This window comes from Salarias fasciatus, chromosome 3 (genome assembly GCF_902148845.1).
Source record: "Salarias fasciatus chromosome 3, fSalaFa1.1, whole genome shotgun sequence".
Classification (NCBI taxonomy): Eukaryota; Metazoa; Chordata; class Actinopteri; order Blenniiformes; family Blenniidae; genus Salarias; species Salarias fasciatus.
This window is the reverse complement of record NC_043747.1, coordinates 22,050,741-22,055,691: the sequence shown is the minus strand read 5'-3', so window position 1 is coordinate 22,055,691 and position 4,951 is coordinate 22,050,741. Positions and strand designations below refer to the sequence as shown.

At 42.5% G+C, this 4,951-nt stretch overlaps 1 protein-coding gene across 1 annotated transcript; it reads left to right on the top strand.

Moving 5' to 3' along the window:
- The first annotated feature begins 1,821 nt into the window (after positions 1–1,821).
- pnp5a (purine nucleoside phosphorylase 5a) lies at positions 1,822–4,247 on the top strand. The gene is made up of 6 exons (XM_030085691.1): positions 1,822–2,012; positions 2,412–2,581; positions 2,678–2,781; positions 2,889–3,064; positions 3,148–3,338; positions 3,591–4,247. Exons 1-6 carry the CDS (start codon positions 1,990–1,992, stop codon positions 3,803–3,805), a joined length of 879 nt encoding a protein of 292 aa, XP_029941551.1. The 5' UTR covers positions 1,822–1,989; the 3' UTR covers positions 3,806–4,247.
- Positions 4,248–4,951: the final 704 nt, after the last annotated feature.

Below are 4,951 nucleotides of genomic sequence, written 5' to 3'. Positions count from 1 at the left end.
GTCAATAAAACAGGATTTACTGGCAGCAGACACAAACACACAGTGATGTAGCATTACTCTGTGATAAAGACACCAGGAAGCTGAGCTTTATCTGACTCACTTTTATCAGCATTTCCATCAGAGCTTCTGCTACTATGGGCACATTGGAACCGGTTTGCACTGCAGTGATTTCAAGTGAAAACGCAAAACTGTTCAGGCCCACAGTGTTGATGTGTGTATTTTGATTTGTGTGTGTGCTGGTATTTTGTGAGTCTGTAATGAGATTTGTACGTGTGCATCAAGTTTTGTGCATCTCCTACAATGTGGGTGTACCGAGACATGTAAACTGTCTCCAAGTTGAAAGGGAAGGCAGACATCTACAGGTCCATGTAGGCATGCAAAGGTCTCAGCAGGCAAATACAAAACATATTACTCATGCAAAACTTGTATTATGCAACTACATTTTATTATTACATTTCATTATGCACAGTTTTTGATGTGCATAATACATATTTGTACACCCAAATTTGAGTACGCATAAAAAACAAAATCAATTTAAACACATAAATATCATTACAAAGAAAAGCCAACACAGATATACAAAGAAAACTACAAGATCTCAAATATTTAAGATCAATACAACTTTATTAAATATAATAATATTTTATTTGGGGCAGTTTGTTCCCTGTTTATCTGTGTACCCAACCGGAGACAAAAAGCCAATTCGGGTCAACAAAAGTGGGTCACTTTAAAGAAAACAAACACCACATACCATAAAAAGAGGATGGTTGGTTATATATTGTAAAAGCTAATAAGGAAAAGTCAACAAGAAAAAAAAATCACATTAGCAGTGGTTCAACAATTAATTTGTAAAGACACAAAAAGAGCAGAAATGAGAGTTGCTTGTACAAATAAAAGGAATTATGTAAATTTTGCTAAAATCTGTTGTTTAAAGATTAGATGCATGAGATCAAATACATTTTTTCTTTTTCTTTCTCTCTCCTCAGTTTCACATTTCTACCTCGTCATCACACAGAAAGTCGAGTTGAGTGTTTTGTTATCTTGTACTTGCCCACTTGTGGATTTTCAAGAAAACTTTATTGTTTTTCAATGTGAAAACGTTGAGATGTAAACGTGAAACTTTTCCATTGTTGTGTAAATGTGACCTAGAAAAACAATAGGATGTTGCCTGGGTGTGAGGTGATTTATTTACCCATTTTATACATTTGTATTTAATTTATTTTTCCTTTTTTTTCTATTTGTAATCATTAATATTGTTACTAGGATGAGAATTATTGTAGATTTTTATTTATTTATTTTATCCCAGTTATTATTTTTGCTTATTAAACTATTTTAAGACTATTTTAGCTATTTCTATTTATGTATTTAATTTTTTCTTCTAATATCAAATTATTTTTCTTTGAGCTGAGAGGCTGTGTTTGTTGACTCGTGCTGTTCATTGTTTCCAGATCATGTTGTTCTGATGACCGTGTGAAAACGCGCAGATTGAGGCACGCGCTGTGTGACGCGAGGACAGGTGAAGAACAACGTGTCCACGAGAAGGAAGCTGCGGGAAACTCATCACTTCCTGTTTGGAGTCGGGCGGTGGATCATTAACAGCCTGATAAAGACGGCTGGATGAAGAGGGGGAAATATTTTCGGCAAAGCCTGGATGAATGGGAAGGGGCGGGACCTGAGCTCACCACGTCTGTTTAGAAGGTGTGTCGATGGAGCCAATGGGAATGCAGAGTCTGTGTGACGTAGGAGAAGGGGCGTGTCCTGCCGGCCTATAATAAAGCCGGCAGCCGCTCCGTTTGACTCAGACACCAGAAGAAGACTTTAAAGACTAAGAAATCCACAAAATTCCAAGAAGATTCTTTTTTTTATATGTACTTCAACTACTTTTATTAACCGTGTTACAGTTTTTTTTTAACTTTGGACCGAAAAACTACTCGTTTATATCTTTTTTTTTCTTTCCTCGTCTGACTTCTTGAAAGTAAATTTTCCATCATGTTCCCAGATACAAACAAAGGGTGAGTACATGAAGTTCTTGTGAGCAGATGTCCTTTTTTTTGAACACATGGCTCCTTGCGGAGCAGGGGGGGTGTGCGTGGCTAAAAGGGAAGAAACCTCAGGAATGTTTGAATGGGGGCCAACAAAAGGCCGCGCATGCGCAGTGGGCACTGAATGATGAAATCTATGTCTTGAGGGGGTCCCCACGTGTGAATTTTAACATGTTTTATAGACAATTGGGAACATTTCATTGTATTTTTCAGGAGTCATTTTGAGTAAAACCTGAAGTAATGCACTTAGTCTTATTACAGAATCAACTGATAAAAGAAGAATTTTAGAGATTCTAGAAAACATGAATGAATCCATCTGTGTAAGCCGTGAGCTGTCTGTAATTTTACTGTCACGTTAATGTCATCCAGGTACAACTACGAGGACTGCCGGGCCACCGCCGACTGGCTGATGGCCCAGACCGACATCAGACCCAAGGTGGGCATCGTGTGCGGCTCGGGCCTCGGAGGGCTCGCCGACATGCTGAAGGATCAGGTGGTCTTCAACTACAAGGACATCCCCAACTTTCCTCAGAGCACAGGTGAGTGTGTCAGACCTCCCTGACGTCCGCCACACAGCGCGCGTGTGTGTGTGTGTGTGTGTGATGTTCACTGACCGGTGGTCTTGTTTCTTACAGTGCATGGACACGCCGGGCGGCTGGTGTTCGGCACCTTGAAGGGAAGGCCGTGCGTCTGCATGCAGGGCCGCTTCCACCTGTATGAGGGCTATCCCATCCAGAAGGTGTGTGTGTGTGTGTGTGTGTGTGTGTACTTTTCACTCATTTCCTTCATTTTCCGTGAAATCTGGCGGTTATGTAATGTCCGCATCTCCACGCCGCGTGTCCGCAGATCACATTGCCAATGCGCATTTTCAAGCTGATCGGCGTGGAGACGGTGATGCTGACCAACGCCGCCGGCGGCCTCAACCAGGACTTCAAAGTGGGGGACATCATGATCATGAAGGATCACATCAACATGCCCGGCTTCGCCGGCAACAACCCGCTGGCCGGGCCCAACGAAGAGCGGTACGTCCTCCTCGCCGTCCTCCCGCCGTCAGAGACCCCGCCTCCTCCCTTCCGCTCACACTCGACGCGTCTTCCCCCTGCAGGTTCGGCGTCCGCTTCCCCTGCATGTCCGACGCGTACGACCGGGAGCTGCAGCAGCTCGCCATGAACGTGGGGCTGGAGCTGGGCTACGGAGACTTCCTGAAGGAAGGCGTCTACTGCGTGCTGGGCGGCCCGTCCTTCGAGACCATCGCCGAGTGCCGCATGCTGCACCGGCTGGGCGCCGACGCAGTCGGTGAGTGCCATCGCTGCTTTTTTTTTTTTTTTTTCCAGAGAAAACATAACTCTTACTGGTAAAGAATCTGAGCGGACTCCTCAGACCTTGTGATTACACTCAGCCACGTGTTCCCGGCGAGTCAAATTCAATGACTTGATGCCTATGAAGCACGTGAAGGCTGTAAAGAGACTCTGCTGCTTCTGCTCTGAGGACGTGCGCTGAAACGGCAAATAAAAGTCTTGGATCTTTTTCTCTCTCTGTCCTCGTCAGGCATGAGCACGGTGCACGAGGTGATCGTGGCGCGCCACTGCGGCATGCGCGTCTTCGCCCTCTCGCTCATCACCAACCAGTCGGTGATGGACTACGACAGCGAGGAGAAGGCCAACCACGAGGAGGTGCTGCAGACGGGCAAGCAGCGGGCCCAGCAGCTGGAGCGGCTGGTCTCCACCATGGTCACCCGGATCGAGCACAACAACTACGCCTGAGCGGCGGCGGCGGCGGCGGAACTCAAGTCTTCCCTGACCTCAAGAACGCTTGGCGAGCGACATACCAAAGAATTTACGACTTAGTTTGAATAGCTCGGGCTGATTTTTAGTCGTAGATGGCGCTGTAGGACTTTTAGTCGTCTGTTTGTAGAGTTTAAATAATACGCCACCTTTTTATTTGTTTTGTTTTTTTTGTTTCCCCATCGCAGCACCAGTGATGATGTACATTCCTCCAGAAGATAAATTTGGCTTCTCGGTTCTTCTTTTGTATTGTTTTTAAAGCCTTTTGTCCTAACTTAAAATATGCAATCATCTTTTGTAAATGTCCGCCATTTAACTTAATGAGCACAAATCCGCTGTAAAGATCTTAATGTTATTGTTTGTTGTTGAAATGTGTTTACCTGTGCATTTAAGGTATTTTGATGTTTTTTTTTTTAATACAAATGTTCATACTAAATGTACTATTTATTACTATATTCATTGTGTGTGTGGTCTTTTTTGGGGGGGTTAACAGAGAAACTTATCTCAATAATAACTTCTGGACAATTCATAATATGTTGAATATTAAAAAAAAAAGCAGAAGAGAGCTTTATTCACATTTGGACTGCAGGACTTTTGCTTTACGATTGTCCAATTATGGACAAGATTCGCGAAATACACAAACTTCTGGTCCGCACATTCATCCTGTCATTAAATTTATCTCCTCCCAGCTCATCTATTAACAGTAAAACCATGTTTGAGACAGATTCACAACTTAAAAATATACTTTTTTAAAGAATAATCCCTGAGCAATAAATGACCACAATGTGTTACTTTGCAACCAGTGAACCTGTAACATTATGACCTTACATCGTATTTTCTGCATTAAATTCCATTCATTTTGGATAAAATGTGAAGTTTCAAAGCTGTGTTTGAATTATCTGTTTCTATTTACTCCATTAATTTATTTAAAACACCCTCGGATGATTAAAAAAACCAAATCACGGTTGTTTGGAACTGAGATTCAAATGAGGTGTAAATAATGTGGAATCCTTGCAGATTGAAACTTGAGCCGAAGCAAATATGTGCATCTTATAGACACTAAAAAAACACTTCTCAGTGTTTGGAATTTATTTTTTTTTACTGAAAGTTTTAGTTTAAAGCACC